The sequence below is a fragment of the Onychomys torridus genome, chromosome 12 (genome assembly GCF_903995425.1).
Source record: "Onychomys torridus chromosome 12, mOncTor1.1, whole genome shotgun sequence".
Taxonomy (NCBI): domain Eukaryota; kingdom Metazoa; phylum Chordata; class Mammalia; order Rodentia; family Cricetidae; genus Onychomys; species Onychomys torridus.
This window is the reverse complement of record NC_050454.1, coordinates 5,839,801-5,866,206: the sequence shown is the minus strand read 5'-3', so window position 1 is coordinate 5,866,206 and position 26,406 is coordinate 5,839,801. Positions and strand designations below refer to the sequence as shown.

General features: G+C 40.0%; 1 protein-coding gene across 1 annotated transcript in view; it reads right to left on the bottom strand.

The window, feature by feature from the left end:
• Positions 1-14,688: 14,688 nt before the first annotated feature.
• Positions 14,689-26,406, bottom strand: part of LOC118594076 (LIM domain containing preferred translocation partner in lipoma) — a 606,198-nt gene continuing 594,480 nt past the window's right edge. Inside the window, exon 13 of the mRNA XM_036203866.1 lies at positions 14,689-24,302. Coding sequence (XP_036059759.1) covers positions 24,174-24,302 — 129 coding nt within the window. The 3' untranslated portion in view covers positions 14,689-24,173. The remainder of the gene's footprint in view (positions 24,303-26,406) is intronic.

The following is a 26,406-nucleotide window of genomic DNA, read 5'->3' as shown; positions in this document are numbered from 1 at the left end:
CTATACTTACTAATACATGTTTAACAACCTGAGGATGGTTACAAAAACAATATTTCTAATGTAGAGCTAACATATAAAGCTTTTCTCTTTCCTTATTGTAGATGTTAATGATTAGGAAGATTAACAATGTTTTATTTATGAATGGTTATGTATATATGTGTTTGAGGTGTGTGTGTGTGTGTGTGTGTGTGTGTGTGTGTGTGTGTTGCATATGTGTGTACCAGTTCATGCATGCCATGAAGCACATGTGAGGGTCAGAGAACTCTCAGGATTTGGTTCTGCCTTCTACCTGGGTGGGGTTCAGGGATGGCGCTCACGTTGTCTGGGGTTCAGGGATGGCGCTCACATTGTCTGGGGTTCAGGGATGGCGCTCACATTGTCTGGGGTTCAGGGATGGCACTCATGTTGTCTGGGGTTCAGGGATGGTGCTCACGTTGTCTAGGGTTCAGGGGTGGCGCTCACGTTGTCTGGGGTTCAGGGGTGGCGCTCACATAGTCTGGCTTGCTCCACAAGCCCTTCCACCTGCTGTGCCGTCCGGCTGGCTCTACGTCTGAGAAGATTTTAAATTACTAATAGAGTCCATTGAATTTTAATGCACTATCCATGTTGCTTATTTTTGACTCATTTTTGCCTAGTTTCCTAGAATGTTTATCTGTTTTCAAATTGTTCGTGGTATCTGCCTATTTCAGCCAGTTGCTGAATCTACAAATAAATATTGTTTATGGCTTCTTTAAAGTTTTTTTTTTTTTTTCTTGATAAACATTTCTTGACACTTGTAATTACGTTTTTGAACTACCAAGTTTAGATGTATTTTACATACCCCTTTTCTATGATGTTCTCGGTTCTTCTATAGTTATCTCCCTTCTTATATTTTGGGATTTTGTTCTATTCTTCTGCTAACCTATGATAAATGATAGGCTCATTAGTTTTCACTTTGTTTTCTTATTTAACCACTGAAGAATTATATCCTTCTAGAAGCCAATTTAACTAACAGCTACAAGTTTTCACCTCTATAGACCTCTAATTCAGTTATGATTTCCTTGAAATAAGCTATTCCAAGAACTTTTGCATTTTTTTAATTGAAGTGTTTCACAATTTCACCCACATAATGCCTCTGACCACCTGAGACCCCTACCCTCGTCTATCTCCCTATTATCTCTGTCTGGCCCCTCCCTCTCCCTAACAAGTGTCTCCCACATTCACATTGGCTAGTTTTGTTTTGTGACTCACTGAGTTCAATCAGGACCAGTTGTGTGAGTGTGAGTTTGGAGCTCTCTGCTTGCTGCAGCCAAGTGTGCTACACAACAGGGACACACCAGAAGACAACAACTGTCACAGAATCTATCAACAGCCAACAGTTCAGCAGTGAGAGGTAGGGCCCATGAGTCCCTCAGTCACCCATAGCTATCCAGTCTTCTGCAGGCCTAGGGTAGGTAACTCAGTTGTGATATTGACTCTAAAAGACAGTGTTTCACAATGCATCGTTTTATCAAACCTAACAGGAGAGTGGTTGGTTACCATCTTTATGCCACTATTGCACATGTGGGTACATCTTGCTCAGCAGGTTGATTTTGTGGTTCATGGGGTCCATAATTGGGTAGAATCACTGGTGTCTTTACTTTCCAAGTAGCCTGAATAGCATCTTCTGGCACTTTGAAAACTAATACATAGGGAATATGTTTACAGTTCACCTGCAGCTTACTTTCTCTATATCTTGAAACCAATGTGTGTGTTGTTCTTAATAATAGTGTTCAAGCTTCTAGTTATGATGAGAAACCAATGGACTGATAAGGACCTGTACTGTCTAAAGCACCTCTGGACCCCACCCTGACTAAGTCCTGTGGAGGTATTCCTTACCTGGGACTGGACATTTGTAGAGTAAAAGCCCTGTTTCTAGCACCAAGGTAACTCCCTTCAGTCTTTCCTTTGTGTTCTTTATTTGGAATACAAGCTAGATTTCCATAAGACTCTTCCATATACCCTCGGTCGTGGTTAGTATTCAACCCCTTGTTCCCTCATCTATCCAATTGCCCAGCCCAGCCCAGGATTCCCCCTTCTTGACTTTCCTTTTACCTGTATTCTTCTGCCCCCATCTTTTAAAGCAACCCCCACCTCTAATAGTTTCCTAGCTTTCACAGGTATTCAAAGATAGACAAATGCACCTAGAATCTGCATATGAGAGAGGAGAGAGAGGGAGAGGGAGAGAGAGAGACAGAGAAAGAGAGAGAGAGAGACAGAGAGAGAGACTGACTGACTGACTGACTGACTGACTGACTGACTGTGTCCTTCTGGGCTTTCCTTACCCCCATTTTTCCAGTTTCACCCATTTACCTGAGAGTTTCATTTTTCTTTGCAGGTGGAGTGTATGTACTCCACATTTTCATTATCTATTCACCAGCTATTGACAACTGAACTGCTTCCACTTGCTAGCTATTGTGAATAGAGCATCAGTGAATATGGATGTGCAGATATCTATGCAGTATGATATAGAATCCTTCTTTGGTATATTCTCAGGAGTGGTATAGCTGAGTCATATTATACTGTTATTTCTAGGTTTTGTAGAAAGCTTTAGACTGATTGCCAAACTTGCTGAACCCACCCACAATGTATAAAGGTTCTCTTTCCCAACATCCACTCCAACATTTATTGTCATTTGTAACTATGATGCTGATTGGGGTGAAATGGAATTGTAAGGTGGTTTTAATCTGTGTTTCCCTGATGGCTAAGGTTGTTGAACACTTTCCAAAGTGCTTACTAACCATTTGTATTTCTTCTTTTGAGAACTCTCTGCTTAGTTACATAGCCCACTTTTATTTTTGATTGAGTGGCTATCTTAATTTTTTAAAGTTCTTTGTGTAGTCTAGATATTAAACCTCTGGCAAAGACTTTCTCCCATTCTGTGGGTAGACTTTTCTAACTGACAATCTCTTTTGCCCCTTGATTCTGGGTCTTGTTTCCTGTGCTAATGAAGTCCCATGTGAAGTCTGCACTTGAGTCTACATGTTGAAGGCTATTCTTGTCCCTCCAGCACTTTCAGAGTGGCAGGTCTGAGGTCCCCGATTCATTTGGAGTGGAGTTGTTGTGTAAGGTGAAACAAAACTCATTTCATTCTTCTCCAGGTACGTGTGCATGCTCCCAGTGCCATTGGTTGAAGATGCCGTCTTTTCTCCAATATATATTTTTTGCCATCTTACTCAAAAAACCTTGTAGCTGTAGGTGTACGGACGATATATCTGGGTCTTCTAGCTAGTCCATCGACCTACGGAGCTGCTTCATGCCAGTGCCATGCTGATTTTATTACTGTGGCCCTGAGGTATAACCTGATCTCAAGAATGGCAATGCCTCCTGCAGCACTGATTTAGATTGCATTGGCTATCTTGGTTTTTTTTTTTGTTTTGTTTTGTTTTGTTTTTTTGCTTTTGTTTTGTTTTGACTTGTGCTCCATATGAATTTTAAGATTATTTTTTCAATCTGTGAAAAGTGTCCCTGGAATTTTGATTGGTATGTCATTGCATATATAGATTATTTTTGGTAAGATGACCGTTTTCACATTCTTCTAATCAATGATCATGGCAGGCGGTGGGGGCAGGTGTCTTCTATTTTCTAGTGTCTTCCTTAACTTCTCTTAAATTTTTATTGCAGAGGTCTTTCATTTCTTTGGTTAGGTTTGTTCTCAAGTTTCATTGATTGATTAATTGATTGATTGATTGTGGCTATTGTGTATGGGATTGCAACCCCAGTTTCTTTTTTAGTATGTTTGTTCTTAATACATAGGAAAATGTGTGTGTGTGTGTGTGTGTGTGTGTGTGTGTGTGTGTGTGTGTGTCTAGTTTTGGTATCAATCTTAGCTTCCTAAGATGCTTCAAAGCATTCTTTCCTTTTCCTATTTTAAGGAATAATTTGAGAAATATTGGTGGCAATTCCTTGAAAGAATGCTTGTAGAATTTTTCAGTTAATTCACCTGGTCCTGGGAAATATTCTACTACTGTTTCAATAATGTTGCTAATTATAGATCTGTTTAAGTTATTTTTGCATATGGTTTCATTTTGGTAAGTCATATGCTTCTTTTACCATTTCTTTTACATTGTCCAATTTCATGTAATACAGGCTTTTAAAAATGTCTTAGTATTTTCTGTGTCATTGGTATTTATTGTAATTTCCTTTGCAGCTCTAATTTTATTAATTTGCATATTTTCTCTCTTTTGGATAACTTGGACAAGGGATTGTTAATCTTGTTTATTTTTTCAAAAAACAAACCCTTTATTTCATTGATTCTTTGTATTGTTTTATTCATTTTGATTTCATTAACTTTTGCCTTGATCTGAATTGCTTCTCCTCATCTACTACTTTTGATTTTGGATTGTTCTTATTTTTCTGAGGTGCATCATTATTTATTTGAAATCTTCTTAATTTTTTTTTTAATGGAGACAGTCCTATAAAATTCCCTCTTAGGACTGCCTTTATTGTATCCCATAGATTTTAATGTATTGTACTTTCATTTTCATTCAATTCTAGGCAATAAAAATTCTTAATTTTTCGTCATTCAGTACCATGTTGTTTAATCTCCATGCTTTTATGTACTTCCTATAGTTTCTGTTGCTATTGATATCTAGTTTTATACTGTTGTGGCTAGATAGAATATAGGATGTCATTTCAATATTCTTACATTCATTGAGGAATGCTTTGTATCCTACTATGGAATATATTTTGGAGAAAGTATATTTTTATTGTTTTCATGAAATGTTCTATAGAAATATGGTAGGCTCATTTGATTTATGGATTCATTTAACTCCAATGTTTTTCTATTTATTTTTTTGTTGCATTGACCTCTGTTTTAGTGAGAGAGGGTTGTTGAAATCTCACTATCACTGTGTTGGGGTTATCTATGGCTTCATATATAGTAGTATGTTTTTTATTAAATTGGGTTACTTGTGTTTGGGCCATGTATGTTTAGAACTGTAATATCAACCTGATGAGTTGCTCTATGTTTGTTTTTGTTTTTTGAGACAGGGTTTCTCTGTGTAGTTTTGGTGCCTGTCCTGGATTGTACTCTGTAGCCCAGGCTGGCCTCAAACTCAAATCCAAAATGGTGGGATTAAAGGTGTGCATGAACACCCCTGTCTGAATTGTTCTCTTAATAAGTTTAAAAGTTACCTTCATTAGTTCTTCAGATTATTTTTGGTTTGAAGTCTATTTAAAAAATATTATATGTAAGTAATATAGTTACATATCAAATAATATAATTATATAAATTATATATATATGTGTGTGTGTGTGTGTGTGTGTGTGTGTGTGTGTGTGTGCTTGTTTTCTAGTCCCATTTGTTTGGAGTACCATTTTGTTTTTTTTTGTCAACAGATGGTGTCTATCTTTGATGGTGAGATATTTCTTGGAAGTAGCAAAAAGTTGGAACTTATTTTCAAATCCAGTCTGGTAGTGTGTGTGTCTTCTTATTGGGAAGTTGATACCATTAATATTCAGGGTTACTTCTGGTGTGCATTAATTCCCCTCACTTTATTTCCTGCTATTTTCTTCACTTTCTTTTGATTACTGTCCTGGCACTGGTTTTCTCCCTCCTCCCCCATCAACTTTTGTGTATATCTATCCTTCTCTTTAGTCAAAACTGTTCCTTCTCATGTGTGCTGTGAAGATGGCTTAGCGTTCATATATTCTTTTAGTCTCTTCTTAGCATAGAAAGTTTTTATTTCTCCTTCCATTTTAGTAGATAGTTTTTCTGGGTATAAAAGTCTGGGTTGACAATTGTTTTCTTTTGTAACTTGGAATACATTATTTCAAACACAACTAAAACCTTCTATCAAATTATTAGCTGTTTTCCTGATGGCTCAGCCTTCTATAAGACGTGGTCCTTTTTCTTTGTAACTTTCAGTGCCTTGCTATTAGTTTGCTTTTAGTGTTTTGTTATAAAACATGGTGGGGAATCAGTTTTCTGGACCTGTCTGTTTGGTGTTTTTTGGGCCTTATTGACCTGGATGGATATTTCTATTTGGGAAATTTTCTTTTATGATTTAAAAAATAATAACTATTTCTTTGCTCTGGAATTCTCTATGCCCATAGTTTATAATTGGTCTTTTCATAGTGCCTCACTGAGTTTTTCATTAGATTTATTGAATTTTTAATCTTCTGTTCTATTTCAGATTTGGGTTCTCTTTAGTGCTTTAATTTATTGATTGGATTTAATATTCATATGCTGGATATTGTCCTATTTATTTCATGTACCATGTTGGTGTTTTCTTGGATTTCAATACTTTTATTACTGTCCTTTTTAAGTTAATTTGGGTGTTGGTGTTCTTTTTGCAGGCTTTGAACTCCTTAAACATGTTTATAATTGTTTTGAATTTTGTATCTTATATTTCTCCTAAGTTGTTCTTCTTGGGGTAACATTATAATGGGACTGGTGATGGGAAAGAGAGGCTTAACTGTGTTTTTGTGATGGAACTCACATACCTGGATTTAGGATATTGGTTTTCTTTTAAAAGTTGTAATTAAAATACAACTAAATATTTTCTCCATTTCCTTTCCTCTTCTGTAACCCCTCTCATGTCCCTCCCTCACTTCCTCTCAAATAGACGTCCTTTTTTTATTGTTACACACACACACACACACACACACACACACACACACACACACACACAGTCCTATGTTTCTTATAACCTTTTGTTGTGTGATATTTTGTGTTTGTGTTCTGACAAATAAAGCTTGCCTAGAGATCAGAAGGTGGAGTTAGCCACTAGTTATCCATAGAGGCCAGGTGGTGGTGGCTCACACTTTTGATCCCAGCCCTTGGGAGTCTCATGCCTTTAATATCAGCACTAGGGAGGTGGAGAGAGGAATATAAGGTGGGTGGAGACAGGATCAGCCCCCCATATTCAGTCTGAGATTTTGTAGAGTGGCTGCTGCTTTACTTCTCTGATCTTTCAGTTTTCACCCTCCATATCTGATTCAGATTTTTATTGTTAAGACTAATTAGGATCACACTTCATTTTTTTTTGCCCCCTCTTCCATACTATTTCCTTAACCTTAGGTGCAAGAGTTGTGTTGTAGATATGTTTTGGGGTTGGGCTCTCCATGATCAATTGTTCTCTGCATTATGACCAGTTATGGCTTTTTGTAATGGTCTCCATGCAGGGTAGGAGTTTACTTACCTGTGGATAAAGACTTTAGTCTATAGTTTCCCAGGGGCAGGGAGTGGGCTCAGTGCTGTGCAGTGAGCTGCTTGGTAGAGTAAATGTTGAGGAAATGGAGACTAGGTGGATGTGTCCAGGGTGGGACTAGGGTCTCTCATTGGGCCTGGAGAAAAAAATCATAGAAATTTTGTAGAGTGGCTGAGGTGCACGTCTGGAACTCTTACTGAAGTTGGGACCGGGCTGTTTTGGGGATACAGCTGGATCATGAGATGGGCCAGGGCCCAGGATTCACTGCTATTCCAAGAATGTTAAGACTTTATAGCTTAACTAAACCTTCAATACGATCATAATATTTGACCCGCATGATGATTTTTGAACTTTATTGACAACTGACCTAGAAGGTAATTAGAGGTCATGTGCTCTTCAAAATGGAGGGCTTATTCTTAACTTGTGTGTGGAGCTTTTTTATATATCTATTAAGTCAAGTTTTAAAATAATGTTGAAATCCTCTATGGTGATATATTGTGTACCCTAATAAACTTGCCTGAGGATCAGAAGACAGAGCTAGCCTCTAGATTAGATATAGAAGTCAGGCAGTGGTGGCACATACTTTTAATCCTATTATTCAGGAGACAGAGATCTGTCTAGATCTCTGTGAGTTCAAGGCCTCACTGGGCTACATGAGATTGATTCAGTATAGGGGAGAAACAGAGCCAGACGGTGACACACACCTTTATTTTCAGCACTTGAGATCTCATGCCTTTGCTTGGGAAGCACACATGCCTTTAATTCCAGGAAGTAATAAGGCGGGGCAGAGAAAGGTATATAAGGTGTGAGGAAACAGGAACTAATTCTTTTTAGGCTGAGAATTTTGTAGAGATAAGTAGTGGCTGGCTGCTCTGTTCCTCTGATCTTTCAGCTTTCACCCTGATATCTGGCTCAGGGTTTTCTTTAATAAGACCATTTAATATTTGAACAACGTCTTCTGTCATTAGTGATTTAAATCTTATAATTGTTGAGGGAATTCTGCAGAGGGCAGTAGTGGGGGGGGATTTGAATTCATGGGTTTTCACTGTAATTTTATAAAAATTGCTGAAGTGATATTAGACTCATTCAACTCAGAATATGTGTTCTTGATCAAGAGGTGACTCAGCAGGTAAAGGTGCATGCTAAGCCACTCTGATGATCTGAGTTTCATTCCTGACATCCACATAATGGAAGAAAGGAGTGGACTTCCAAAAGTTGCCCTGACCTCCATTTGTGCACAGTGGCAATTGTCTTTGCACAACAACACCAATAAAATATAACAGAATATGTATTCTTTCATGAAAGTAAACTTCCTTACCAATAAGTAATGCCTCCATACTAAACCTTTTGTCTTAAAATATTCCTTACCTTCTTTTCTTCTTTCCTTTCCTCTTTCTTTCTTTCTTTCTTTCTTTCTTTCCTTTCTTTCCTTCCATCCTTCTTTTTCTTCCTTCCTTCCTTCCTTTTCCTTTCTTCCTTTCTTCTTTCTTTCTTTCTTTCTTTTCTTTCTTTCCTTCCATCCTTCTTTTTCTTCCTTCCTTCCTTCCTTTTCCTTTCTTCCTTTCTTCTTTCTTTCTTTCTTTCTTTTTTTTTTTTTGATACTAATGAGTCTACTCTAATTTATTTAGTTTCTGGAAATAGTTACTGATCAGGAACCCTAATCTGTATCTGGCTTATATTTTAGCATAAAGTGGGATTTCTACTCTATTAGATTCAAAACCATTTATATGTACTATAGTTATGAGTACTCATGAATTCCATGCTTTTTAAACATATTTATTATTTGTGTGTGTGCATTCCTCTGAACTCAGGCTTTCACATGCTTTGTATTTCTTTCATCTGTTTCTTCTGCATCTTTAGAAATTTTGCTTTGGGTTTGAGGATGGAGTTCAGTTGGTAGAGCATGCATGAGGGCCTGGGTTTGGTATCCCACATCACATAAACTGGGTGTGGTGGTACATGCATATAATTATAGTACTTAAGAGGCAGGGGAATCAGGAGTTCAAGGTCATCTTTGGCTACATTGAGAGTTTAAAGACAGCCTATGTTACTATTTTTTTCTTTATCCCTGCCTTTCTCCCATTCCACTTTTCCTATTGATTTTCATGAGTATACACTGTCTTTCTTTACATGATAGCTACTGAAACATTTCATATAAATTTAAATTTAAAATCTATGTAACCAAGTGCACCATTTTCCAAAATCTACAAAAATCTTACAAAGTTTGAATTCTTGTTCTCTGAGCCGACATTCTAATTAATATTGTCCAGTTCTTCAGGTTCGTTGGTTTATCCTCTCAAGTAAAAAGATTGCTCAATGTGACAGTTTGTTCAAATTTAACTAGGTGGCTGCTCTTTTCTCTGTGAAGCATCCCTTGTTTCATACTGCTATTCTTCACTGGTTTTTCTTTCATCCTGAAATAGAGCTTTTAGATTCTTTCATTGGGGGTCTAGGGACATTACACCCTCTAGGTTTTGTTCAATCCTCAGTGTCATTACTTCCCACATTAATAAAGAATCCTTATGACAGCCAGGGACTAAGGCCGGCCTCAAGCTCTGCCTTATCAGGACTCTGGACCTTGGGGAAATGCCTTCCTATCTTGGAGACTTAGCGCTCCTCTGGCTGCCATGGCACATGATCTCCAAGGGCCCTTCCAGCACTCACATTCTACAAGCAGGGCAAAAGGGAGACACACAACATTAGACAACAGAGAACCCAACGGGGCTGTCGAAGAGTACCAGGTGACTGAGAAAATGAAGAGACAGGCAAGTAAAAGTACATCATACATGCCCTTTGTGATTATAATATCCCGAATTTCCCTATCAGTGATTTACTTGCCATTTGTCCAAAGACATGCCAAGTATATGGCAGCTTCATAAATAGCAGTCTCTGTGAGAGCCCCACCCACCCAACCACAGTTCTCAGATGTTCTACTATCAGTAGATGCAAGCCAGATGCTGAAGAGAGAGCAGCTGAGGCCCGAGTGCCAATGAGAAGGGACGGGTGCTCTCTGGCTTTTGTGACAGGGGGGTCAGGTAGGCTCTACTTAACTGACCTGAGGCTTAGTGGACTGGGCATTTTGGTTTTTCCGCACATCCGCTACATGAAAAAATGAACTTCTTAAACAGATGGTCTTGGGTTATTTTATCCTATTCTTAGAATATAAATAAGGACAAAATAATCACAGAACCATCAAAAATGATGAGGTGCAAAGTTTGAAAATGCGGCCACTCTCTCTTGCATCTGCTTCTTTCACCTCTTTCTAATAGTGATTTGTACATGCTTATCCATTCAGTCCCATTATGGATTATGCCTGCATCCCTTGAGGTACCAAGCAACCAGTGGGTTGTAAATGTCTGAGAAATAGTCATAATACAAGCGGAGGAAAATTCGAGTTGTTGAATGAAGTTAGAATCCCCACCAATTCCACCTCGAAATTGGATCTAGCTTTAAAGGACCACCCCCCACAAAACTTTTTGCAGAGTGCAGACAGAGGGTGCTGAAGTGATTTGAGAGCATGTCAGAAGTTGAGCTCATCGGTGTTGACGGAGAGGTAAGTGCATGCTGTGAGCTCATCGGTGTTGACGGAGAGGTAAGTGCATGCTCTTGTGGCGTACTTGTTCTGAGAAGCATTCCCCTTCTCAGAGGACTATATGGAAAGCAATTAGTGAAAAAAAAAATGAATCACCGTAACTGGGCTTAAGAGAAAAGGAAAAGGAGATCATCTGACTCCAAAAGAATTCCACACATAGGCAAGTAAGTGGAATGAGAAGTTTATTGGATATGTAAATATAAAGTAGTTGCGTTACAGAAAAAAGAATGTGATTTTCATATTTATTCTCATAAGAGCACTGGGAAAACAATCAAAACCGATAGAAAGTAAATAAAAACATTTTAATATAATTGAATAATGTGTAAGTACAGAAGAAATTACCCAAATCACGGTCTTAGAACACAACTTATTCTGATTTTCCTAAGGAGCCATGTGTGCTGCTGTGGGGATGTCAGGGATGGTTTATGAGGCAGTGAATCCATGCACTTGGCTTACACTGTGGCAATACCACGGCTCTGTCAGGGTCACACACATGAAAAAAGCTCTATTCTCCATGTGTTTGTGTAGCTTTCCCTGTTGGAAATGTTACTGAGACTCACAGCTGCTGGTGGGGGTTAGCTAGGAGGAAGTGCCTGCTCCCGGCAGGCACACTTAGCACACAGAGAGAGCCTGACAGCTCTCCTCCCCTGTCCTTGACCTGTCCCATTAGACTAGACTTAGTTTTCCTATCAAGCTACCTCTCACGGTCATGGTGACTACCAGACTGAAACTCAGAGCAAGGCCACCCTGTGTCCGTCTCAGTTCGTCTGTTTCCAAGGAAGAGAACCTATGTATTCCAAAAACTTGATGGCATCACAGAGATTTTGGAATTTTCTAGCATGGAAATTGGATCATGTCAATAATAGAAAACGAGTAGTGTTGAAATGAGATAGAAAAAGGATCACCGATAGGAGAAATGTTTTGGGGGAGAAGTACCGCCCAACTCTCTTTAAAACAATCAACCTGGCACCAATCATGCTGCTACCGAAGAGTGTGGCCACACTCCTGGAGCTAGTCCTCAGTGCTGTTCGTCCCTCAGCTCTGCTTTGGGTTGCTGGGCTCCTCTATGGGGAGCAGAGTGGTGGGTGACTATGATGCCATCAAATGTGGCTTCTACAGCTTGTCGCCTTTCCTTTCAGTGGGTAAAACTGAGTGGGAGAAGTAGCATCTCACGGTACCTTTGTGACCAAGAGGACATCACTATGCGTCCCTTCAGAAAGGCTACGTGGACACATCTTACTTTCCTCAGAGGCACACTGAAGAGAATGTGGAGCCAAGTGACTTAGAAGGGAAGGAAACGACTTGGCAAGTGGAATCTGCCAGCTGGTTGAGTCAGACGACACATTGAGAATAATCTTTTTTGGAATCATGTCCTCCCTTCAACCCTTCTATAATCATCCAGTATCTCTATCTACCTCAGCAGATTTACCTGGCTCATCTCCTACTGCCACCCCTGGATAAAAAGTCACCCTTCCAGGTTATGCTGCTGCCTCATCACAAACATCTAGCGTCCCTGTGTCACTGACGGAGCTCCAGGAACAAAACCCCTCAAATAGCACGCACTAGTATTCTTAGGAGCCGGAGTAAAAACGCTTCAGGGATCTGGCAGGGGCACCTGGCCCCCGAGCCTACATTCCCTATAGCCAAGTCTTTTCTTTAGTTAGCCCAAGAGATAAAAGAAACCTGCTGACGTGCTAAATTTAGCAATACTTAGTTTATAAACACACACATGACACATATTAATTGCCTTTTTTCCCCTGGCTAAATGTCTGTGAGCATCTTATTGCCATAGAGTACAGGTTTCTCAGCAGTTTGCCACTATTCCTGGCATATAAATGCAATGTGGCTGTATCAGCAGGAAGTGCCAGGGACTCTGTTTCAGCCCATTTCACAGTCGCCATGGTAGGGGAGATTGGAATTGAGCCACTTCCTTCCATTTGGTGATGCTTCCGTATCTCAGCACCTACTCCTTCTGATGGTGTTTTTGAAGGCTTTAACAGTACGACTCTGGGTACCGTGTGTACATACATATGTAGGAATAACGTTTATGTTTCTCAGAATAGGCACTTTTTGAAGGCAGTACATCTAAAAGTAAAGTTAATAGAGCCTATATTTAGCATCCATCTTCTCACTTTGCTGATGTGTATGCTGAACAGAAGATCACAGATTTGAATCAGTCTCACAGAGGCCGGAGTCGGCAAATGGCTATATTCAGAGCTGGGAAAGTCTTGCCAACTCAACTGTAGCTGTTAAAAAGGCAGACTTGGAGAAGGTGCAATCATTTTTCTCAAAGGTGATGGCATAGAAGGAGAAAAGCCTGTGACAAAGCCGTGAAATAAGAGCCTGGGTGTGCTGTTCAGGCTAAATGACTATCCCTGGGCCCTGAGCCTTTGGGTTGCAGCTACTTGGTGGCATAGGCTTACTACTTAGAAAGTTCATCTCATAACTACACACATTCCCATACTCAGCAGTAGAGAAAGAAAAGCCCTAAATCTGTTAAGAAATGATAAAGGGGTAGACTCAGACAAGACAAAACAAAACCCAGGTTAACTTACTACTACACAGAGCACACACAGAGCTCAGAGCTCCCTGCAGCTGTACAAACTTGGCTGCTAAGTTTAAGGTTTGCATAAGGCACACAGTTCCACGTAGCAGTCTTATTCATGCTCAAGAACCAGACAGTCACGTGTCATATTTAATTCTATTTTCTCCTTGGCATGTTTCTGGAAAAAGTGAAGAACACAATTCATATCCTCGAAGGAGAACTATTCTACCTTTCATGATTGAGGAAAGAGGTCTTGGATAATGTGCTTATTAGTGTCCCAAGTGACAAATAAAAAAAGGCAAAGGGTAGTCACTGAAAAATTATTTTGTTACTACTTCACTGCAGAACATTTATGATTGGATCCGTTTCAGGAGTCTACATCTCATCTAAGACACATTTCAGTTCAGACTTTGCACTGGAGGTAGAAGGAAGGTACAGGCTAATTCAGTTTGCTACCAAGTGAATGAGGTCTATGGCATTATGACTTCTGGGGACGCAATCCCACACACTCATGTATCTGACACTCTTCTAGAAACCAAGAAGTACACAAAAAGATTACTACAATGCACATATCACCTAATTATCAGTTCCCACCTTACTATTTGCTAGGCAAAGTAAGACCATTCTCATTGTTGGTATTTAAATGATGGAAATCCCTTTGCTCCCATTCTGTGTTTGAAGGTCTGAAACACATTAGAGGCAGATACCTCATAACCTGGCCAACTTCTATTCCTCTAATTACTAAGTGAGCATCATGGCTATCCAAAGGCGAAGAGGGATGAAGAGGAAGCAGGTTGTTTTTCTTTCAGACAAGTCTCCCCTAAGAAAGAAAGCAAAAAGGGGTTGAAAGATTATGTAGATATGAAGGCTAGCTCTGCCTATTTTATATTTCTGACTGAGAAATGGAACTAAACAGTTTGGCAAGCAAAGATATTCAGACTTAATATTTACTCACAATGGAGAATGTGGATTTGTGAAACCAATTATTAATTCCTACACCTCAATATGAAGCAAAGCAGATAGAAAACAGTAACACAATGCCCCAAGTATGCTGGTTCCTTACTCTTTACCCCTTTCCTGACAGAAACAGAGACTTAAGCAAGAGAGATAAACACCTCACTTTCTACTCCTGCATCAGATTGCTTTGACATATCTAAGAGATAAATAGATTCACATAAAATTTAAGTAGCTCTCTCTTTTCCTTTTGGGAAGCTATGAAAATAGGTTAGGTCTGGGAATTATTAATTTCCTGGTCTGAAGAGTTGAAATGTTTAAAATAAGATTTTTTATTCATTTATTTTTTTTTTTTTTGGAGAATCAGCTTTTTTGGTGAAGACCTGTGTGTGTGTGTGTGTGTGTGTGTGTGTGTGTGTGTGTGTGTGTGCGCATGTGTGCATGCGTGCTTCAAAGAAAACACAACTGTGCTTTTTCTCATCTTTGGAACTATATTACATAGGGTGGAAGAAGGGAAAATTTCATCTCCCTTTTGTCCTTTATATTATATGAAAGCAAGTCAGGATGTGTGGTTGATTTATGAAGATATCTGAAAAGTATTTTCATGAAGGAGTACCCTTACACATTCACCTCTTTATTGTCCTTTTGTCTAATGACATGGGACAGAATTACAAAGGCAAGTCTCTCCTCAGGCAACTCATCTGGTAGTTCTGAGAAGACCTCAACAGGTTTCACTGATCTATAGCTTGGATGGACTACCCCATCTGTGCCAAAGGAAATGCTTCCCATCCTACCAGCCATAAAATCCACCCAACCTCTCAGAAAGATAAGACACCTTTCCGGCCTGTGACTGAGTGCTTGGGCAATGATGTCAACCTTCTGGTCCTCTCTGTGTCCTATATTCCCCTTGTGGGAAGACTTGGAAAAGGCTGGGAGGCCATTGAACTTGCCTTTTCCTAATCTCAGGGAACAGGCAGATGAGTGGCCTGATGGAGCAGAGACTTTAGGGGGGAAATGCCTAACTTACAAATTAGGATATCTGAAAGGTCTTCTAGATTTAGTGCAGATGTAATGTAGATAAAGGATATTTTAATTAATCAATGGATTTGCAACGGGTAGCAAATAGCCAGAAGGTAAAAAAGAGAAAGAAAGCCCTGACAGCCCCTGGATGCACAGCTTCTCAGGGAGTCAGGCACAACAGGGGTGCTCATTTGTTGAGCTGTGATGTGGGCTGACTTATAGAATGCACCCAGGGTCCTCCAAGCAGGATTTGTTGTTGTTGTTGTTGTTAAGGACACAATGCTAACCTCCTTGTGATGAGGGTATATTAATCACAAAACTACGACAGTCTGAGAGGTACCACCTATCAAATGATGAAGTGAAGGCTAAATTTCAGAAAGGCCATCCATTCAATAGTGCTTGTTTAGGCCTTTTGGTCATGGGCTCATTGGATCAAAAACCCTGGTGTCAGCATACTCTTGGCAGGCTCTACATAAATGTGAACAGATAGAGAGACTAATATGTTTTCTGTTTGTTTTGTTTTAACCTATAGCAGTTTCTGCCCATGGGAGGGAGGGATTTCCTAAAACTCAGGTCACCTTGGCACACTACTGTATTCTAAATGATACAGTCTCTGTTGACATCCTGAACCTGACAGGCCCAGAGAGGTTTGCCATTATTGTAAACCAACGCTCTCTGGGGAGACTTGTTGCCATGCGCCTCTGCACAACTGTTTGCTCTCAGTGGCCTTTGTTCTACAGGCTTCATCACAGTGTTGGTCACAAAGACCAGTGGCTTCCCACAAGATGACATAGCTACATGCAAGCTCTTAATGATCTGCAACACTATGATACACATGTACACCTGCCACTGATAACCATATGGCCCCTGTGAATTTTCCGTGGGTTTTTTTTTTTTGAACAGGGCCTTCAGTACCCTGTGAGAAGTGTGTGACAGGGTTGGGTACATGCCCAGATCTCACACTTACCGGCTACATTGCTTTTGGCAAGTCACTTAATGATTCTGAACCTCAGCTTTCTCTTCTAGGACAGGGCTATTAATAACCATCTTCCCAGGGCTGTTCTATGTGTGAAAGCAGTCTGTAAGCTCTCTCAGGAATTTTATTATTTTACAGCTCTGAAATCCACCCATAAGTGCTACCTACCCAGGGGCGGAGAGCAGGCTCTTGCTATAGAGCTCTCAAATTCAAAGCTGGGGAAGAAGAGACAAAACCTTCTCCTTCCAAAGACTAATGATTGCTAGCTGAACTGTAACCCAGGGCAACAGTGAGAGAATTTACCCGTTTATACATTAAACACAGCACCACACATCCCTGCCTTAAGGATGGTATATATGCTTTTGTGCTGAAGAACGGATCAGAAGTGATGAGTTTTCAGCAGTCCTGCAATAGTTTTTGACTTTTTCCTTGTGAAAGGTGGAGTTTGCACAGTGATGTTTCCCAACATTTTAAAGGTAATTATCGGTGGGTCAGATCAATGGAGCAAACTGTTCACGGGACAGTTACTAAGGGAAGGCACGAAGCTATCTGACCACTGTCAGGACGATTTGTTTCCTGAATGGAAAACACAACCAACAGAATTCACACAAAGTCTAACCTGTGATTGTCAGAAATTGTTCTGGCTGTTTTTATGGATGCTTCAAGCTTTTCTACTCCTTGGGTAGAAACGGAAGTTGTTTTTAAAAGTTACACATCTCTGAAAAACCAAACAAATACAATGGAGGTAAAAACAGGGGGGAAGCTGGTATTTTATAGGTTTGTTTTATGAACCCAGGAAAACATAAGCCCAAAGACTGGCCCTGTTTTAATGACAAGGACAGCTGAAACAAAGAGACTTCCTCACAGGGTGATTATTTCCTTGATAGGCACCATTTGAGCAAACTTCACTGTGCAGCAAGGAGTCAGTAAGAGAATTGTAACACCAAGCACGACAGATGGCTGGGAGCCCTCATTGTGTTCCTAGAAGAACAGAAAAGTAGACAAGGCCTGCTTGTTCCTTTCTGAGGGTTCAAAGGACAGTCACATTTGAGTCGAAGATGTAGTGTGGTTCAATAAGAATGCACTTGTTGCAATGAAGACCACAGGAAGCTATTGCCTATCCAAACTGCATGGGTTGGTGGTGTCTGACCCCTCATCCCCTCCTCCAGCTAGAATGTTGATAGGAAGGGATTAACAGTTTACTTTTCTTTGCTGACTTTCCTCTCTCACTGAGCCTGAGTATGTGAGCACTTCTCCTGCCATTACTAACACTCCAGAATCCGTGCATCATGGCCAATGCATCTTTGCAGGAAGGAGCCTATGCTATCCCATTGGGCCTTTAAGGACTCTTCTTCCAGGTTCCCAATGAAGCCAGTAAGTCAGCCTAGGGTGTCCTCACATGTCCTCCCAGAACTCCCACAGAGGCCATGGTGAGAAACTAGTCTTTCCCATGCCACACTCCTCCCTAGGAAGAAGTACAGACTGACCTTATTGCAGTCAGCTCAAATCTCTCAGAGTGATTCAACAATGATCATTAAAACAAGATCAGTTACGGAATAAGGATATTGAGGAAACAAAACAAGATAAATCCTGAACTCTTAAGGAGAGGATAAACTGATCATGGAAGGAAGCTGCCTGCTTTAGACACAAATATTAGGAATGAAATGGAAGACTTTTGACACCAAAGACTAGTATTGATACAGAACTTACAAGTGTCAAGAGCCTTGTTGTCTATCCATCAAGGCAATATAGACAGTGAGATCCTTGAGAAGACAAGCAGAAAGGCAAAGGACACAGGAGACTTTATGAGGCCAGACAGCAGAACTCTTGTGAAGGGAATATGCCTTAGCTCACTCCCTCACTTCTCAATGACTTGGATTCTGTCAGAGTAACAGGCATTGTCAATGTCAATGTCAGTAAATGAGAAGCTGAAGGACTTAGTGATAGCAAAGCCACAGAGGTGAAGAGTCTAGAATCTAGAATGGTTCTATGTAATTTTCCAGCTAGGCTGGGTTGCTTTGAGTAGTATTCCACACTGGCCACATCCAATGATAAATGTTATAGTCATCAGTCATGAAAGCAAGAGAATGCATATCTCTCTAAGGACTATAAGACTGTTTAGCCAGGCACTGCACCGAAGTATGTTTGTTTGTGTTCAGCAAGACCTCCCAGCACTGGGGTAGAGCACGAGGTGACATGGTGACATCTGTATTCCTGGCAGAACATTATACTTCTCAGATTGAGAACTGAATTTAGAAGTTATGTTCAAAGATAAGTTCATAGAGTGCATTTGTGCCTATTTAAACAGTATTCTGTTTAAACAGTAGATGACTATCAGATGAATGAAGTTTTGTCTTGCTTCTAAGTGGATGAGTATCTTTGAAAACTTAACTTAGCCCTTCATTCTAAATATTACAAAAGAATTTGAGTATTTGTAGTATGCTAATTTTTAACAAATGCTAGAAGTAGAGATACTTATCATCCTGCTTAGACATTGCTATAAAACAAATACCAATCAGAAGCAAAGAGAAAAGATATGAGCTTTTTTTTTTCCCAATCAGATGGATAAAAATGTGTCTTTTACATAGCTTTCCACAATTAGTCATATGCATGGTCGCTAACTAAAATATTGTCTAAACTTTTTGTATAAGGAAGGAAAAATTAAAACAGAAAAGTAAATTAGTATCTTTCTTCTCTGTACTAAGGGAAAATATGCCTGCAAAATAATCTACATTCTAAGAAGAGTTCTAGTGCTAACCTACCCCTTGTGAGTGAATTATTATCATTTAATATGAACCATGGGTTAAGTGCTGCAATGTTAAAAACCGGGAAAATTAATAGTTTCCCCTTGCCACAAGGACAATTATGAAGTTAATTTCAATGGGACAAAATCATGTTCAGTCACTAAAAATTCAAGTGTTTTGTGGTCAAAATGCTTTTGAGTTAAAAACAAATAGCAGTTTGGCTTTAGAAAGTTTACTTTGCATATCCACAGGTGAGAAAACTAGACCCATTTTCAAGAAGGACTGAGAAAAGTTCCCAACAAGGCCTCATTAAAACACAGCTGAAAGTCCATATCTCCCTAGAGGAATACACACAGCCTAAAGAACATGCCCTTGTAAAACAAGGATTTTCTGGATGGCAAGTATATGTTCTGGTACCTTTCTCCTCTAATGCAATCATAATGTTATGGTATCCTAACTAGACTAAAGAGATGGGCCTAATAGGGCAGTGTTAATAGGAACAATGGAAAGAAAGAATGGAGGGAGGGAAGGAGAAAGGGAGGGGGAGGGGGAGGGGAGAGAGGAGAGAAGAAAGCAAGGGGCTAAGCACTTGCATTAGATCACAGTAGCTTTGACCAGGTTAATTGTAAAAGGTCTGAGATAAAGCTATGCTAACCAAACCTACAGCACCACAGCAGTTTCCAATGATCAACCGACTACATAAATATGCATGGCTGTACCATTATCATAACTTGATCAATAATCAAGACTGTTCCTTATTAATTCAAACAAATAATATGGTTTTAACATGTGTGTGCTGAATGGGTGTTACAGGCTCGAGTCTCTGTCTTTATCTGAGTAAAGCAAGAGGAAGATCAAATCATAAGCATTTACAACACCTAACAGATCACTTTGGCCACGAGCATGCTCTCGTGACACTCACAAGGTCCTTCCAAACTGAAGAAACAATGTATGAAGATGGAATGATGCAGCTCTCCCCCACCCTCCATTGTGTGTGTGTGTGTGTGTGTGTGTGTGTGTGTGTGTGTTACAACTTTGAGATCTGGGGTTTAGTATTTCTATTACCAAACAATAGTCATAGTAGTGTAAACAAGATTATTTAAAAATAAGGCACAATTACGGATTGCTTTTGATTGTCTCTCATGAAAGTGCACCAGAAGAGCCATCCCAGGACATGGACTCCATGCACATTTTGCAGAGGTATCTTTTTCGGTTGCTGGTTGTCTACAGATGGCTGAAGCAGGGGTATGGAACATGCTGTCATATTTCATTCATAACACACATGTACTGTAGCTTCAGGCAACAGATGGACAATCACTTGTTTAAACTACAAATGTGAAATACTAAGGTACAATGGCAATATTTCTAGAAATGTATATATATATATATATAAAAATGCCTTTCCAAGCCAACAGGGATGGGGAGAGGCTGGGAGGTGGCATCCATGTTTTCCTGATCTCCCTAACAGCTGCCATAATTTTCCCAACACCCTTCAAAACTTGATAATGGAAGGATCAGGGGGCAACCAACACAGAGCTGACAGGAGAAGCCCCAACCATATCAAATAGAAATAACACTCTTATTCCTGACTGGTTCACATTAATAGGATTTGTAGTAACTAGGAAGATGGTTGGCAGTTGTGTTGGCAGAGTCCTGTCTCTGGTCTATTGACACTCTACTGCGGTCTCACAGAGAGTGTGCTTTCCTTCCCCTGGACCAAATACAATATAGCTGTTCATCGTCATTGAGGTCCATACTTTTTAAGTGCCCACCATAGACATATTTACAGACTTTTTTGTAGAAAACAATTAGTGTTGTTAAGTGCATTTCATTAATCAGCATAAAACCCATGTAGTAATTGTGATCAGAGAGGTCATTCCAACAGGGACAGCAATGTGCTAGTGACAGGAAAAAGCCCACATCTTTGAGCTGCAGAGATGGCAATATTTCAATAATGCTGAGTCCTTGAGCTATGACTTGTGATGATGTCTTTGTGAGCTTTAAAGGCAATTTTGTTTGCCCATGTTATATTGAGCCAGTCTGAAATGGGAACCCCAACAACTACAAAATCTTATTCTGGATAGGAGGCTTAGCTATGGTAGAGCACTTGTCTGTTTCATGCAAGGCTCGGCGATCCATCCCCACCACTATCAAAATAGAAAGAGAATCTTACTTTGAAATATTCTCTGCAGAGCTCGTGCCCATGGGTTTTTTCCTTATTTATGTATTTCATTTGATACAGAATAACCAAGTGTTTGTGCTCTTGATATTTAAACAATTCAGATAGAATTTGACAAGTTTTCTGTTACAGACATTATATTTTTTTAACTATTTATGTATTTAAATGATAGTGAGGCAATATATCAAAAGATAATGTGTATAATAATTAAAGTAATACGATCTTTATATCTCTACAGTAGGCAAAACTTTATGTAGCTAAAAGAGTAAAGAACAGTGACTGGGTATTATTTAAATCAAATTTGTAGTAGAAGAAAACAAGAAAGCAATGTAAATCATATATTAAAAAAATTGCAGAATAAAGTAGTAGGATCCTTTATACGTATTAGACCTTGTGAAAGAAAAACATCTAATTCTAAATATTTCTGTATATGTGTATGTGCACATTTGTTATTATAAAAGGATACGTCTATATTAAAAAGAAATTCACTTTAAAAATCTTTGGTAAAGATACTCTGAGGTTACTTGATGAGAAAGCTCTGAGAAGGCTGTAAGCAGGCAAAGCTCTGCCCAGAAAACCTCAGGGAAGAAGCTGTGGCAGGCAGCATTTTCCTGTAACATGTAAACATCTGGTTACAGAACTAGTTAAATGTAACAAACAAGTAGGATGTTATTGCTCTATAGTATAAATATTACATAAATTCTTCCTCTGTTGTCTAAATTTACAGCAATATTACTGCATTTCTAGACACAATTCCTGCCCTCATTAAACTGGACTCTACTTTTGGCAGAAAGACAATTTCCTGAACTATTTCATGGTGAACATTTTCGTGAGTTCAAGCAGACTGTATTGCCATCTCAACTGTCTAGCAGTCAGTGTTCTCTGAGGTCACTGGCACAGGCGAGCCTTTGATTTGGAACACAGGAATTCAGGGATAGAGCTACCACCATATCCTGAAATCCATGAGCTGCCCTCCATGACTCTCACAGAAGAGGAGCAAGGTAGGAGCAGGCAGCAGAGGAAGCCCTGCAACTCATAGCTTTGGGGATGCAAATTGCTTCGAGGAAAGTAAATAAGCCACAGATTGACCCAGACGAGCTGAGTGACAAAGGCTTAGGGGTTTCTTTTAATCACTTTTATGATGACTTCTATTCAAGTAAAATAAACTTTATGGAATTCCTGAGGCATGGCTTTGCAATTTTAAACATGCACAAGTAATTAAAAATTTTTTTTGCTCTAAATGTTAAAATTAAAACTGTCAGACTAGAAGATCATCATGTCATAAAGATTTTAAAAAGAAAAAGAAAGTAACAGAAGGGCTGGGGAAGCAGGAGCGGCAGGGTGCTTGTCAAGTGTGTGAGGCCCGAGTTCAACTCCCGGCACCGCCTAAGAGAGATAAAAAGGTATTTGTGGGATTTAAGGTGACTATATTTCTAGGACTGGGTGTTAACTACAGAGGGATTCATTATATTAGTATTTATACCCTTCTGTATATTTAAAGTATTCCATAATTTAAAAGTATATATTTGTAGAAGATTTAAAGAGAGGTTTGGGAATCTCACGCCAAGATACTGAGCAGTGAGTTCACAAAATGGCCAGCTGTGACTGCTAAGCAAGGTCTGTCCTCTCAACAGAGCCGCCTGGCTCCAGTTGGCATGCAAGCGTCTCACTGGCTAATAAGAGTTCGCAAAAAGAGTCTCGGCAGCCATTCTGCATATTTTTAGCTCAGAAAGACAATTTTGTTTTCAGTGATTGTCTTTGGAAGTGTGGTGTAAATGTCACATTGAAGATAGGAAAATGTCTCCTGCAATATGTACTTGAGTTGCAGAAGGATTATAAGAATAATAAGACTCTGGTTTCACAATCTTTTCCCAGCTTTTCTTTCTTTTTTAAAGAAGATGAAACATGGTTACATAACTTCATTTTATGTGTCCCAATTTGCAATTTTCAGGGGAAAAAAAACCAGATTTGGGTCATTATAAAATGAAAGAAAGATAAGATTTTGATTCCTTTTGAATACATATCCTTCTTTAGATAGATGTTAACTGTAGTAACCATGCTTGTGTATTAGGAGAAAATTCATGGTACTTCTAAGATAAAGTGTTGGACAGAATTGGAAATGTACCAAAAGCAAGTCTGCCTTACGTGCAGATAGGTGGCAAGGAAAACCCCAAGGTAGAACTGTTGAAATATAATGGGCTTTTCAAATACAAATAGCAATCCTTTGGCTAGCATTTCCATGTGGTTTCTTTAGCCTAGTAGTGAAATCTGGTTCTTTCTCCACTTTTTAGCTATTGGCCAATACATGTTTTCAAATGAGCTTTGACCACTGGGCACTACAGATTTTGAATTTGGATAACTGTAAACTAAATTTGGGCTCCTGTTAATTTATATATCTTTTTCAAATAAATTCTTTATAGCTTAACGGAAAAATGTACAACCACCTCCCTACTTTATTCTTACCAGGAGCCATGAGCGGTGTAGCACAATGGGAGAATTCACCTTTTCCATACCTGGCGACAGGATGGCTAACTTCTGTAGCCACAGCCAGAGTGAAAGGTGACAGGATGAGACATCAAGCTAACAGCACCTGCAGGCTGGCACATTCACCCAGGAAAAATCATGTGACAGCAAATACCACACTAAAAATCTATTCAACCAGATGAAAAGTGAGACAAACATGGGGATTAAAAGTTACAGGAATGCAGAAGTGAATGGGACGGGCCGTAATCTGTGCAAAAATGTGGAAGTCCTTGCAACAAAGCTCATCAAGGCCCTACATGATTCAATGTGAAATGTGTATTTGGTAGGAACTTCAACAAATCTCATCGTGATTGTGCTTCTAAAGAAAAGGTAAACAGCAGGTGAAGAACAGAGACCATCCCAGGGGTGGAGAACTTTGCCTCTATTTTTCTATTGCTTCTCTTAACTTTTTCTTGTGTTTCATTCTTCTCAGCGCCTCACGCGCAGCAGCTAAGCGGGCAGCCGACTCTACAGGTCAGTGCTTGCCTTGGCGGTCAACACCCTGATGCGGGCTGAGTTGCAGGTCTTGCAGAGGATGTGTCCATCCAAGGGGTAGCAGCCTTGGTTGTCTCCTTCAGACAGAAGACCACCACAATCCTATGGAAACAAAGACAGAAGGGATGGAAGTGATACTGGGAAGCTCGGGCACAAACCCAGCCTCCCGAGCCTTCTTTACAAGACTTCTGTAATGTGCCCACTGCACCCCACCCTTAGTACCTGACATAGCAGATTGTGGATGAAACTGAATTAGAGGTTAATAACATAAGTGCAAATGGTAGCCAGGAGTGGTGGGGCACACCTTTGATCCCAGCACTGGGAAAGAAGAGGCAGGTGGGACTCTGTGAGTTTGAGGCCAGCGTGGTCTACATAACAAATTCTAGGCCAGCAAGACTATAGAGACTCTGTCTCCAAACAGAACAAACAAATTCAAATAGTGTAAAATGATTCTTTTAGTCACTGAATATAAAAACAGTACAAGTAGGAAAGAGCCTACAGCTCTCAGCTCTCAGGGCTTAATTTGCTTTCCTAAACAGCAGTAAGGAAAAATAAAGCATGGTCCCTAATGCACACGACCCTTTGTCTTTAAGTTTAGTATCTCGTTAAAAGAATGGACAGGTGTAAGAATGGAAGTTTATGGCTATTTAAATCAAAGAAAAGTGATTTCTGTCATGTAGCAAGGCTACCAATTGCTTTTGCATATTTACTGCAATTGCAGCAAGGACACAAAATTGAAAGGGCTAGGAGGACTAATAGTGTATCATACTTTCCAAAAGGGATAGGACAGGACAGAGGGACATATATTATAATGGGAGACAAGTTCCCCAGGGGCCACTGTTAGGTTGGTGACTGTCTGTACAGGATGGACACAAGACTGAATGCCATTTTGGGATGGTCAAAGCAGGTAATGGATGTGAATGCACTCTGTAAAAAATGCAGAGTTGCATATGTGTAAAGCACTGCACGAGAGTTGGTAATGGGTAGCATGGAACGGCAGCCCTTGCCTTTAGAAGAAACGGGAGTTTACTTGGAGAACAAACAGAGCCATATTTAGCATCGTGTGCCCTGCTCACTTTAAGAGAAGCTGTCACAGGCCGTGATGGCTGCAAAGCTCCCCTCTGCTCTCTAAGAGTAGCAAGGGGATGAATGAGGCCATGTCTACAGCTGACAAGTACTAGAGTCTTGGTATAAACAGGGCTGACCCAAAGTATGACAGCACACACAACTATGATCCACAGGAAGTTTGGCTTTGCCAGAAAGAACTAGTGGTATATTGTACTTTGAGATGTCTTCAGGCACCGAGTAATGGAACTAAACAAAAAAGTTTCAAATAACAAAAACATCATTCATAGATGGCATAGTTTTAATTCTCTCTCTCTCTCTCTCTCTCTCTCTCTCTCTCTCTCTCTCTCTCTCTCTCTCCCTCTCTCCGTGTGTGTGTGTGTGTGTGTGTGTGTGTGTGTGTGTGTGTGTGTGTGTACGTGTACGTGTACGCACAAGGGTCAGAAGTTGACATCTGGTGTCTTCCCCTGTCATTCTTCTTGTTACTGTTTAAAATGGAGTCTCTTGGTGAATCTAGGGCTCACTTTAATTCAGCTAGATGAGTGATCAATGAGCTCTAAGGATGTGTTACAGCCCAGCAGATCCTCCTCTTTCTCCTGCTGGCATTACTGCGCATGCCACTGTGCCTGCTTTTTACATGGATGCCTGGGATCCAAAGGTAGATTTCTGCACTTGTGCAACGAGTCCTTTACTTATGGAACAATCTTTCCTGCCCAATTTCAAGCCTTTAAGGAGTTGTCATCTACAGTCATTTGGACCCTGTAAGAGGTCCAAAGTTGACCATAATACTGGAAAAGAGTCCTAGCACCCCAAGGAGCTACACAGGAAAAAGTCAGAAGGGAGAGTGAAATGGTCTGCCTGGTGTTTCTCAGGGTAGCAAGAACAGTGGCTTGCCATCTTCCAATTCAGTGCTCTCCCCATTTTATGGTTTTTTTTTCTGAAAGTGTTCAGCATTTAAAAGCAAATCTAATTTGTATAGCACAGTGGAAGCCAAAACACAAGTAAAAGCCTATGGGTATGCAATGGAATGTGTGAGGAACTTAGCCGGGGGTGGCACTTCTTGGCACCCTAGTATCTCCTGTAAAATGACCTCTAAAGCGTCTCTACACTCTTTCTTGTGGCTTCATATTGGGTCACTGGA